At 41.6% G+C, this 12,505-nt stretch overlaps 2 protein-coding genes across 26 annotated transcripts in view; both read right to left on the bottom strand.

Annotated features, from left to right (window-relative positions):
* Window positions 1–1,353, bottom strand: part of TEX2 (testis expressed 2) — a 40,135-nt gene extending 38,782 nt beyond the window's left edge. Inside the window, exon 1 of the mRNA XM_085523032.1 lies at window positions 407–1,353. The gene's annotated coding sequence lies outside the window, so the exon portion shown is untranslated. The remainder of the gene's footprint in view (window positions 1–406) is intronic.
* Window positions 1,354–3,753: 2,400 nt separating this feature from the next.
* The window catches only part of PECAM1 (platelet and endothelial cell adhesion molecule 1), a 29,691-nt gene continuing 20,939 nt past the window's right edge, over window positions 3,754–12,505 (bottom strand). For all 25 annotated transcript variants that reach the window (XR_014936848.1, XR_014936847.1, XR_014936849.1 and 22 more), the window contains one exon: window positions 3,754–5,284. Coding sequence is in view for 22 of the 25 variants with exons in the window: in XM_085523051.1 (XP_085379177.1) it covers window positions 5,255–5,284 (30 nt within the window). In the remaining 3 variants the exon portion in view is untranslated. The remainder of the gene's footprint in view (window positions 5,285–12,505) is intronic.

Raw genomic sequence — 12,505 nt, 5'->3', positions numbered from 1 at the left:
ATTAACATGCTTTAAATAATTCAAAACTATTCCAAAGCAATCTGTATCTTCTATGGTCAGTCTCATGCTAATTTAATAACCTGGATGGCTGTAATTTTCATTAATTACCTTACACTCTGCACAAATTTTAATAGAACTATTTTTTCTTCCCTTACACTCTTACATCTATTACCAAGCAGGAATGTCAAGTGCATCCCCTGCAATACTACCAGGATTTGTCTCACTTAAGACAAAGCCCTCATCTCTTCCATATCAACTCTGTCCCCTCCACTCTGAGGACAAGCCAGCAGCTCTCCTTTGTAATGCCATGGAAGCACTTATCTCCAGCCAGAGCTGCCCCCAAGGGAAAGGCTGGGGCTGGAAAGTGGTCGTTCCAAATGAGGGAGGATGTATTTCTGTGACTTACTTCTGGCTGGAGACTGCACTAGCTCAGAAGCTCCTGCTGGGTACAGCCTGGTGGGTGAGCAGGGCCACAGGGGAGTTCAGACACTTGTCACTGATTAGTTCCATCACGACAGACGTCAGTCAGGGCTGTCAGTTCAGCAGCTCTGAACAATGCCAAGTTCACAGGCAAGACGTTTCTGCCTTCATAGCACTGTCTCATTGATTTTCAAAGTGAAACTGTGTCAGTTGCAGTGGAGACTTGGTTCTGTGCGTAGCTTAAAAATGAATAACCACAAAACCAGTGCAGAGGATTTAAAGCCAAGCTCTCCCCATGAAAGTGGATAAGTGCTTTGTGGAAATGGACTACTTCAGCAGTCATGCTGCAAGCACTGAACATAGCTTGGATTGTGCCAGATAAATAAGAGCATAATAGGATTTTTTTCTTCTGAAGACACGCATTCCCTGTGGCAACATCATAGTCTGTTACAGCAGCTGAGTATCAGGTTCCTCAGTACTTCATGACTACATGTCCCCACAAAGTGCTAACACACTAATGGCAGAACTGAAATGAACCTACTGTCTTCCTGAAGCAACGCTTCTGCTACCTGCAAAACTGCTTGCTGCCTTCAGCAGGTCTATTTTCCACTTCTAGGAGTCATGGGGCTTCTGAAAAAACACCAGTGTCTGGAACAAGCCAACAAGCAGTTCTCATTTTGCCACAGCACGTTCCCCACGCATCACCAGTGCCATGAAGCGCTCTCTCCTCTCTGCCATTCATTTCTGGTCCCTTTGCAGGGGCTGCTCAGACACCTGTTGATTTGTGCCAAGTCTTCCAGCTTCACGCTGCTCTGTTTGTCTGTCATCAGACTTCTCAGCTGTTTCTCTCTCTGAGAAAAATGTGATTTCTTTCGGTATTAAATTTAAATCTTAACAACAGTGATTGGTTCCTGGAACAGTGAGAATTCTCACAGCCTTCCCACTCAGCGTGTCTGTGGCTGGTAAGAAAACAAATTACCTGTAGGAATATAAAGGCTGGCATTTAATTGAGGCTGCCATGCAAACCACGTTCTCACAATTGCTACATTCTTTTTTGTTTTGGTTTGGTTTTTTTTAGTGGGAACACCTGTGATTTAGAGAGGAGCATTTCAAAGGATAACAACAAGCCCTGTTTTCCTATGTGATTATTTAGACACAACAGTTTGCTTATTACTTCCCAAATAACTGTAGAAGTGATGTTTATTCTGCTCTCACCAGTGTATTCAGAAAAGCCTTGAAATTCCAAACAAAATGTGCTGGCATTTTAAATTCATCTTGATACTTTGTTTTCCATCAGTCTTAATTGCAGTGAATTTTTCCAGCTGTTGTTCTCACTCTTTTTTCCTTTCCTCGTATGCATCCATTCCTTCTCAGGAGGGCATCCATGCCCAGTCCGACAGCACTACTGTCCTCCCACCCAGAGATGGGGGCTTATGGCGCCAGAGAGCTTACCAATGAATCCAATGTTAAGGACTGGGACCGAACCAAGATCACAAAGCAGCAATTAGAACAAGCACATAACGCGCCCAGAAAAGTAAATAAGCTGTGGGTTTCATTCACCCACAGATGAACAGGATATTTACTCTTCCAGAAGTGGTGCCCAGCATTTTACAAACAATTCATTAACCTTCGCAAAAGAGAAAGGAGACGTGGTTGGTAATGTTCACACTGGGCTTGGAAAACCTCCTGGAGAGTGGCCACATCCAGCCCAATCCTCCGTATGGCGGTGGGAATCGAACTCGCGAATCTCGCTTGACCTTCCGGCCGCAGCTGCAGTTCCCCCAGCAGGGGTCAGCCCCAGCCGGCTCAGCAAAGGCCCGAGAACCTTCTTCAGTTCTTCTGTCAAAAGGATTTTTAACAGCTCATGTGAATTCCTACTGAAAGCACTCACTAGCATAAAAACAATATAAAAACGATAGTGAGTTGGGAGAAACCCCAGCTAGGCTGGGATCCAGATTTAAAAGCGAATGTTGAGACATTCTCACGTCTGTACCCTTGATGCTGATAAGCAGAAAACATTAATAAACTGCAAAATGTATCAATAAAGAAAGGTAACACCATCATTACTTTTTCAGTCTTAGGAACAAACATATAAGAAGCAGTACCCAGATGTCCAAAGTGGAAAGCAGTTGTCCTTGCTCTTCATGAATCAGAACAAACCCTCTTAAGATGGAAGGAGAGTCTGAAGCAAAAGTCTCTTTCTCCTCTCACACAAGCAGCCTCCAGTTCCCACCAATACGAACAGGCCCTGTTCTGCAGGGTTCCTTTTCTTGCAGTCTCACATGAAACACCACTGTGCATACGGATTGGTTCATGCAGGTGCAAAACAGTCTGAATGCCACCACGCAAACACAGCCTCCATCTAAGCAGGGTGGGCACGAGGTTTGGTGTGTGCACCCAGGAAAAACAACAGAACCATCTGGTGCTCACAGCAGAGCAAACATTTGCCACCCTCGAGTCACCACACCTCTACTGTGCCTTCTAAACCCATGCCTGTTCCTGCCTCAAACTGATGTAAATATTTAGCAACACACCTTGTATATTTGTTAAGCTCATCTCACTTACAAGGTAGAAATGTGAAGGGTTTTTTGGTTGTTTTTCAATGATGTAATATTTGAGCTCTAGTCTGGGCTTTAATCTTTCTCAATAGCAGATTCAGGACTTACTACCCAGATGCTTCTAATGAGACAATAAGGCTTATTTGGCATCCAGAAGACACACTCATAACAGGACGTTTGGATGCCTTGTGTGGTAATTTACCTCACGGGCTGACTGACCTTGTCCTCACTGGAGATGTCTGCTGATCTAACGTCCCACACTTTTAATTATTTTGGTGTCTCTGTAAGACAAAACAAAAGTGCTCAAAGCAGTGCGCGACACTCAGAAGTTGATAGAACAGCTATGTTTCAGGAGAGATAATAAAGAACTTTTGTTACAGGCTAAATCCAAAACAGTTTAGGATTAGGCAAGGGACAACCTGAAATCAATAAATCATCCCACTGCTACTCTGCCATGCACAGATGCTGCTCTGAAACTTCCTTGAGAGCAGTGCTTTTCTGTGCTTGGGACATATTTACATTTGTAATTTAACACACAACTTACACAAATGTGAACAGTCCCATGCTCATTCTTAACCCCACTTAACATATTTACCTGCTGCTAAACTAGTTCAAGACAACGGATCTAAGTGCCTCAAATTGCTTATTGCAGAGACGACATCTTCTGTATGTAATTTTATGAAGTCTATGTATGAGGTTCATCACTAAGGAAAAGCTTCACAGATATTCATTTGCAAATGGTCAATAATACGAACATTCAAGATCCAATGCAAAGTTCAATTCAGAGTTCTCTTTATTAAAATACCTTTTCACGTTCCCTATAGTAGTAGATTTGTATGGACATTTGTGAGATGCTAGAATGAACATCTGCCAACAGAAGAGTGCTATAAAGTCAGGTGATTGTAAAAGGTTTATGATACCAACAGCATTTGCATAGGGAACAATAAATTAGAGATTTTAGCCAGTAGCTGGAGCTGGAAAATTTAAACATTTGGAGTGAGAATATAAAACTTTGGTTTTGTATTTCTTACTGGTTTTGCACCTTTGGTGCAATGCTTAAAGAAGCAACTATATATGTATGTACAAATCCATGCCCTCGCTTTCACTATTTTCTAAGTGAGAACCTTCCTACCTGTGGCCCAGATCTTACAGTAATTTAATCTTCGCTAGGAAAAGGAGAGCAATTGCAGTGTCAGAGACCAGCTAGTTAAAGGCTGAGGGATTGTACTTCTTGTTTTGCTGTTAAACTAATGCATCTGAGATAAATAAAGACTTGAGAGATTAGATCCAGGTCCAGAACTGGACACATGACAGTGGCTTATCATACTGTAGAGAAAAGGGATAGGTATGAAGCTCCACACTGGACAAACTGGGCACAAATATAACTTCAGATCTCTCTTAAAGTCAAAGGAATAAACATTATACATACAGAACTTTCAGGTACAAACTCACTGACCTGTGTATAGCATGTCCACTGACTCCAGATCTATATTTTGCATCTTCCAAAACAACTGTGACTGGCAATCATTCCCTGAGGAATCATCACAGTGAACTAAACAACAAGCATCAGAACTTTCAGAAGGAAAAAGCAGTTTAGCAAAGAATAAAGAATATTTGTGCCTCTACTGGCAGAAGCACTTGATAAAGCATTGAATCTCTTAACAGTTATTCAAGTTTTTAGAGAGCCCAGGTCTTGCTCTTTCATCAGGCTCTCACTGTAGTGTAGCATCCAAGTGAGCCATAAATTAGCTGGCTCCAAGACTGGTAGCAGTCCAGCTGCTGCAGCACAGGGAGTTCAGCACAAGATGCAAGATCATCTCAAAGAACATGCATGGCTGTGCTGAGCTATGTTCTGCCATGGTACAATGTTACTGGTAACCAAGTCCGCTAGTTTAAAGCAAGCTTAGACATTTCTATATCCTACTAGCATCACAGTAGTCACTGCACTGCAGAAATATACTTCCTCAGATGTAGTTTTTCCCTTTATTTCCTCAGAGTATGGCAAATTAGGGGCTAGAAAAGCAAAATTGCATTAGCAGAAGAAATTACAGATGGGAACCCAGGTCAGTGGTTTCCAGAGCCACTTTCCTATGAGAATTTTTATTTGTAATTTTTTCCATTATACATGCTAGGAACATCTCTATTGTTCCCCCTGAGGAAATAAACTTTGAAAAGAGCCTGGCAAACTGATAAGTGCTGCAGAGCTTTTGAAACAGTTGCAACATCTTCCATCTTGGCTTGTTTTCTTCTCCCAGATGATTTTTGAGAAGGCTGTTCTAAGCAGCATCAGGACGCCCTTGTATTCTCTGTTGGCAAGACAACCACAAAAAAAAAAAAAGAAAAAAAGGGTATGAGTATAAGCAGCCCCCTGCCCTCTGCAGTTATTTTTTGATTAATACAAAAACATTAAATGTAACAGCATCTTCCTTAGAGCATGGTACAACAAACTAATAAATAAAGATCCCTGGGGAAATATTAGCATTAAATATTTGCAATTACAGACTAGACTGCAATACTGTTGAGCAGCAATATCTGTAATGGTGCATTTACAGATAAAACCTGGATTCTTACGGTCTGAAAGTCCTTTACTAGCAGATGCCCACTTACCACAATCAGGCCCCCATCCAAAGCCTCACAAGAAAAAAAGCTTTCCCAAAAAGTGCTCGACTGTATGAACAGTGAGCAAGGCACTGCTAAGCTTTTTGACAGCATTCCTATTGCTTCAAGTAGGCTACCTGTTCAGAACACAGAAACCACAAGAGGCAGCTGAGGAGTCCTAACCAAAGGGGAAGCTCAAGGTGATCCCAAATTTCATAGTTTTTACACTACATGACAGAAATAATTCTGTCCACTGGGGCTTCACAACCATCAGGTCTTTCCTGACATCTGTTGCCAAAGCAAGTCTTCCTCCTACAAATATCTGCTAAGAGTACGTGGTGGCCTCTAAATTAATGATTTATTCTGTCAGCACCGAGGCGCCTAACTCCTTTTGTGGCCTTACCCCCAAAGGATTTGCCCCATGAGTCAGAGGCAGGAATTCCTGGTTTATAATGCAGTGTTTATTTCAGAGTATCACCTTGTTTTTCATATCCTGACTGCCTGAAATGCCCCCCTAATTTTAAATGGACACATCCTTCATCCTCATTTCCCGTCTGGAGCTATTGTGCCATGTTACCATGCACACTTAAACATATGTCAGGTCCCCCTTCATAGCTGCTGGCAGCGTGAAGCAGTTTCTATACAAAATGCATTGGGAATAGCTCGAGTGAGATGAGAAAGTAGCTGAAAACAATTTACTGCAAATAGATCTACGTTTTACAGGTTTCTATCTCAGAGAGTATGTTCTCAGGCTGCACAAATAGGTGGCTAAAAGGACGTTATGTTCTGACGGGGGCTGCCAGTCCTCTAATACTTGTAGGACAGAATCGAACAAACAAACAAACACACAAACACATTTAAGACACAATAGGGGAGGAGGAGATATGAAGTCAGAATGTACCAGTGAGGTAAATCTGACACAATACTAATTAGTATTTGGCGAAGCGGCTATCTCATTGTTAAGATATTTCCTTCAATATGTTTTCAGAAACTGGGACCGTTAAATAACTCAGAAAGATTGCCAGCTCTGATTTCAGGAAGGAAACCTCCTCCCAGTTCCTCTCTAAGTAATTCATTTCTTTTGCAAATACTTCCTATGGATGGCATTTAAGATACAAATTCTTGAAACAGAGGAGAAAGAGGGAAGTAACCCCCGCCCCAAAAACTTTGGTCTCATTTCTGAATGTCCTGGAAGTCCAAGACATTCAGGTTCGAGTTACCCCAGGCTGCAAAACCAGTGAGAACCTGTACTGCAGTTCAGCCTTTGCAATGAGTCTGTAACACAACACTTAGTAAGCAGTGCTTAGTGGTTGAGGCATGAGCTCAAAGCAAAGTTCCTAAAGTTCTATGCTGGATTATATTTATTTTGACAGAAACTACATAGGGACAAAAGGATGGGGGCAAGGCTTGCACTTATTAAAATGATTTTCTCCATCCTCTTTTTTTCCACAGAGCAGTATTCTGTATTTTCTGTGACTTCTGGAAGATCAGTGCAGAACTGAATAAGCTAAGAGAGTTTATCAGAGAGTTTATCTGAAGGCCTCCCTTCTTTCAGAAATGAGAGCAAAGCAAAAGCAACTTCACCTCATCCAAATACTTCATTTGGCTGTGAAGAGGCAGAACAGCTGGGGAGGAAGTTTAAGCCACTTGATCTCTTTATGAGGAGCATTTTCCTTTTCATGAGTAGGACCAATGATTCCTCATTTGGACCAAACCTCAGAATTATGTATTAAGTTAAAATGAGCTACAAAGGAGAGTGGTCACAACAAAATAATGCTATAAAGGCCCTTAGTAGCTTCCTGCCTCTTCTCTACTCATCTGTGCTGCCTGGAAACCCTATAAAGAAATACATCTATCCAATCCTACTGCAGGTGATTCAGCTGGAGAATTCAAAGGCTGGTGGGATCTGTTTTTGCCATGTCTTCTAAAGCACTATTAGATCAAAAAAGGAGTTACTACATTAAGCATATGAGCAGAATCTAAACAGGGGACAGTTTCAAGGCAGCTGAGGAAGGCTGCTTCTAGGAAAACTCGCACGAGATACACAAGCATCCTAAGCTGAATTTTCTCGGGGGCGTTTCTGAAAAGGAGAATGATTTTACAGAGAATCTGAGTTTATTGCTCTCATGCTGTACAGAGTGTCGTCTGTTTGTACAGACAACACAGAGAAAACACTGCCCTCAGCTGACACGTTTTTCCCTTGAATCTAACATTATTTCACAGATTGCCCAGTCCAGCAAGTTGTAATAGCCCAATTAAGATGAAAGCGATTTACGTGGTAGTCAGCACGCTTTCACTGAAGCAGACTCATTATACTTTTGCAGAGGGATTTTTTTCCCACTCAGATTTGGCCACAGGAACAGAAAACACAAAATATTCATAAAGCTTGAGCCTTTTCTCCAACATTCGTTACAAATGCTCCTCCCTGAGCTGACACCAGATATCTGTCACAGCCACTTGACTATTTTTCCTGCTGTGCAGGACTGGAATAAACTTTCTTCTGCGTGACTCTCCAAGGAATGCGTGGTATAACCCAGAGGAGCATTCAGCTTCATCTATTTTTAGAAAACTGAGAGCAAAGAATAAAAACAAGCCTTTAAACTAAGAGAGACAATGATACTATAAACCCAACTGACCTGTTAATATACGTCTGTTTACTGTAACACAACCTGTGACCTCCAGCGCTCTGCCAGCATCTGTAAATAATACAATGGGCTGCTCTTATATCCCACAGGGATGTGAGCACTGATGGAGCCTTTCAAAACTCAAATGGATGCCATAAGCTGACGTAGACTGTGCTATTGTGATTCTTATTTATGAGGTTCTCTCTCTCTTTTTTCTTTTTAAGTTCCAAAGCCACAAAGTGGATGGCAGAATAAAACCATGCTGCCTGGTTGGAGGTTGGATTAGATAGCTTCTCTAACGTTCATGGAAGTACTCCTGAAATGCATGTCCCTGCATCAGATTTCTTGAAAGCTGAGGAACAGCCCATTCAAGGCATTTAGTCTTTTTTTTTTTTTTTTTAAAATATATTGTTTTCCAAAGTTTTCTTAACCCTATAAAGCCATAGAACGTATTGTTCCTCAGCCTACATAACCTTCACAAAACTCCTAGCAGTTTAGCAGAGCTCCTGCACACATGGTGATGATCTCACATCTCCAAGCAGCATAACCACAATGTATCTCTGTACTCTGAGATACCTCCCTACAAAATTTCCTATGTTTCAGCTCTCACTACCAGTCCATTAAGTCATCCCATGCTGGTGGATGAACACAAACCCAGAAGGAAACACTCAGACAGTGAATGGAAGTGACTTCCTTCTGCACAAGTTCAGATGACTGGCCATTTCTCTTTACCTCATTTTTTTCACATATTAGGAAAGATCTCAGTTTTCCATATACCCCAATTACAGAACGTACATGTGTGCATGTGGTATAAAACCAATCCCTACATTTTCAGTCGGTTTGATCAGAAACAAAAACTTAACGTGAGAAACATACATATTTTCTGTGCCCTGAAAGCAGTCAGAGGTGAACAAAAATGCTAATGATTTATGAAGCGAGGTATTAATGAGTTGCCTCTGCGACAATGCATTGTGCCTGCAGGAAGGAGGAAATGAGGAATTTTGTGTAAATTCTAAACTTCAAACAACGGGATGTTTGCTATACTCCAAAGCTACTAGGTCACAATAACAGATATCTCGCCTTGTAACCTGTCACCTAGATTCAAAGTAGTGTGGTTTTCTAGCTAAGGACCATATCTCTACTAGGAGAACGTCACAGATGTCCTTGGGAAGTGCTGCTATAGTGCCACGTGATTTCTACAAGGTACTGATCAGGTATGTCGCTGTACATCCTCTAACGGGAACACAATGTTCATGTTGATACTTTTCTACACCAACCTTTTCACAACCTTATTTTTTTCATTCCTGTTAAAAATACAAAGAACATTTTCCTTGAATCGATCTGATCTTATTGTGATGAAAGAGAACAAAGGTTTTCAAATGATACCTGTCTTCCCCTACGGACAAAAACAGGAGAATAGAGATCAGCTGGATCCCACACAGACAAACTGGTCAATTTTCCATAGCAGGGCAAACAAGGAGTTGTATATATTTGTTAACTGACTCAGAATTAAACAAGCTGAAGATCCAGTGCTGGTGACATCCAGAACACTCCCAGGTACAGGTATTTTTATGGATTTCTGATGGATTTAAGTTCTTGGTACTTTCGGTTTATGGATTTTAAAGTTCAAATAATACATTTTTAGAAAGGGCACTTTAATGGCAGAAGTCTAAGACAGCGTCACCCTCTATCTGCTCCCCTTTATTGCTAACTGCTATGGAAAAGAGATGATAGCCCTAAGCAGTTACAATTCACAGTCTATCTCAAACCCATCTCCAACACTGCTGAGAACTACAATGCTAGAATATAAACAGAAGAAGCTGAACAGCAATCACATGCTACGTTCTGCCAAGTCTTTCACTGGAGTGCTAACTTCTAACCCAGAACCTTGGCAGGCAGTTTGGGAATAGATCTTACACAGAAGCATGTGCACAATTGTGCTTTGCTTTTTAGGTTCAAGTAAGGTCAGAAGCTCCCTGCAAATTTTTGTCTTACTGAAACCATCTGGCTTTGCCTAATTTTTGGCTGAAGGTGTAGATAGCACTGGGCTCTGGAATCAACATCTCAGATGGAGGCTTTGGTCTAGAGCATGTCTTTGAAACCTAAAGAAACACAGTTTTATTTTGGAGAAAGGAAAGTCTACTTGCACAATCTCAGACTGCATCTAACCAGCAGGTGCTCAGAACGCCTGACTTTTGAATAACATCATGAATCCTCCCACCCAAGGAGTTTTCTCTATGCTGGAAAAGGCATTCGGTGGGAACTTCTAGCTGAACAGAGAGGTATTATGCTTGAGCCTCAGTAGCAGGAAAGAATTTTAGCAGATTTCCTGATTGCTGGAACTGATTTCTAATAGCTTGTTCCAAAGCACTCTGTGCAATGGAAATTTCTCATGTCTCTTTCCACTGGGATATAGTTATTTTTCCATGATACTTTGTTGGTGGCAATAGGATTTTTAGAATTTCCTGTCTTGACACTGCAGTTGCATATAAGTGATCAATTCTTTCTTCCAGACTTAGCAGCATAAAGGCAGGGTCTGTGTTTAGATCACTAGATTTCCACTTTCCTGATGAGAAGCTGTGAACAGAGAGCAGTTATCTTGCAATAAGCCACTATGAGATCTGTGATCCATGTACACGAAGATCAGTGCACAGACTATCACCGGCTTTTGTGAGCTTTGGATCTGATGCAGAGCAAAGGCAGAGTTCACTCACGGAGCAAGAACATGATTAATCCAGAACAGATCTGTGAAAAAGGGTGGGCCCATCTTCTCAGCAAGGTGCTGAGAGCTGTGCTGCCCCAAGAACTGGGAGCAATGCTAAGGGAAGGGGCAAAGCTGAGAAAAAGAGCCAGTACAGAACTGCGTGGACTTCCTGCCCTACTGTCTCTTGGGAAGATGAAAAATGCGATGGAAGTAAATCATGCATCTAAAGAGCCTCCACTCTCCCAGCCGAGCTGAGTGTCTGACACATCCTGTCCCCTCCTTCAGGAACAGCATCAGCTGCCAGCCTAGTCTGCTGGGACTTCGCACAGGCAAAGCAGGCAGCAGGGCCACAGTCATTTTATCACTCTCGGCAGTCTTGTTGACTTAGACAACTGTCTGTTTTTCTTATGTCTCAGACAATCTCTGTTCTGAACAAAAGGCAACGGCTCCGGGTCTGGGTTGGATATTCCCCAGGCTCCCAATATGCTTTGACCTTCTCACAGGGCAACCAGAGAAAGCGGCATTTTAAGGAAATTGGCTTATCCTGATAGATGCAAAGGACTCTTAGGCCAAAGTGTTACTGACCTGACTAGAACTAATTGTGAGCATTCCCCACATTGCCATTTGGGCATAGGATTTGATTTGAAGCCGAGGCTTGAAGCTCTTGGTATTTTCTATAAAATACGACATGTGCAGCATATTGCTCTAGAAAAAGCTCTACTTAAACTAACCTTTCATCAACAGTTCCAAGGCAACTTCATCTGCCTGAGTTGCTTCCAAAGTCAAAACCACTATGAAAAGCATCCTCCCTGCACCTCTCATTATTTCAAAGGAAATCTAGCTTCCACCTAAGGAAACTCTTTCACAAACAGCACAATTCTTTGACTTTCAGGTCAAAATACTCCTGATTAGACTTTAATGCTACAAAAAAAACCTTGCTTTTCTGACTTATAGGGTTAACTTATTGGAGTTAAGTTAGCCCTATGCATATCTGAGATTCTGAATGTGAATTTGATAGTTTGTTTCTCAGACCCTTGTCTGTCTTTCAAGTAGCATCACCTCATGCCTGGCACTCAGAATAAGGAAAGCAGCGCAGCAGAGAGGATAGGAAGTATTGTCATCGTATGATTCAGACACTGAAATGATAGTAACAGGAGATAACATAGTTGATACTGGAAAAACAAAAAGAATAATGGCAAATGCTCAACACATCACAAAAGACTTGGTGCTTGGGAAAGGTCAGATGACCAAATTGCTTCTGAAACACTCCATTGTATCTTAATGAACTGAAGCTACAGAAGTAACCTACAAACAATAATAAAAAGTATTTGTAGATCTTAGATGTTCTGCTGTCAAACAGCGCAGCTGACACCAATTCCCCAATTCATGTTATTTCCCCAGAGGTCAAGTTTGTCTGAACCATTAACGTCCTGAATCAGGCTGAACTGCCAGGCATTTGCCACTAAACCTTAAAGAACAATCGAAATTAACAAAGGTTATAAAGGCAAACCACCTTGTGCAATACTTTGTATCTTTCAGAATTAGCCACTAATACACTTGTATTAACACATTAAAGTACTTATGAAAATTTATTTCCTCCA

This window comes from Coturnix japonica, chromosome 23, assembly GCF_054131305.1.
Source record: "Coturnix japonica strain WE chromosome 23, WE-NBRP24, whole genome shotgun sequence".
In the NCBI taxonomy this organism is placed as follows: Eukaryota; Metazoa; Chordata; class Aves; order Galliformes; family Phasianidae; genus Coturnix; species Coturnix japonica.
Note: the sequence above shows the minus strand (reverse complement) of the source record. Positions and strands in the feature narration are given on the sequence as shown.